This window comes from Eimeria mitis, genomic scaffold (assembly GCF_000499745.2).
Source record: "Eimeria mitis Houghton genomic scaffold, Emh_scaff2323, whole genome shotgun sequence".
NCBI lineage: Eukaryota > Apicomplexa > Conoidasida > Eucoccidiorida > Eimeriidae > Eimeria > Eimeria mitis.
The window spans coordinates 2,751-3,012 of NW_013570656.1; the positions used below are offsets into that span (position 1 = coordinate 2,751).

General features: G+C 57.6%; 1 protein-coding gene across 1 annotated transcript in view; it reads right to left on the bottom strand.

Annotated features, from left to right (window-relative positions):
* EMH_0052080 (DNA polymerase alpha catalytic subunit, putative) overlaps positions 1–262 on the bottom strand; it is a gene marked incomplete at both ends in the record, with an annotated part of 5,083 nt that overhangs the window by 237 nt on the left and 4,584 nt on the right. The window contains one exon of the mRNA XM_013496838.1: positions 100–260. Within this exon, the coding sequence (XP_013352292.1) occupies positions 100–260 (161 nt within the window). The remainder of the gene's footprint in view (positions 1–99; positions 261–262) is intronic.

The window sequence follows — 262 nt, forward strand, 5'->3', positions numbered from 1 at the left end:
TTGCTGCTGCTGCAGCAGAAAGAATCCCGCAGCAGCTGCAGCAGCTCATAGTTTGTGCGGTGCCCCAGCAGCTCTCTTGCTTGTAAATAAGTATCACACAGTACACGGCCAGCACAGAGATTTCTCCCGGCCCACAAGTTGCTGCTGCTGCTGCTGCTGCTGCTGCTGCTGCTGCTGCTGCTGCTGGTGTATGGGGGTTTCTGCGTCTTGGGGCGCTTCAGGCGAGATACCTTGTGCCATAGAGAAACCCCCAGCTGCTGCG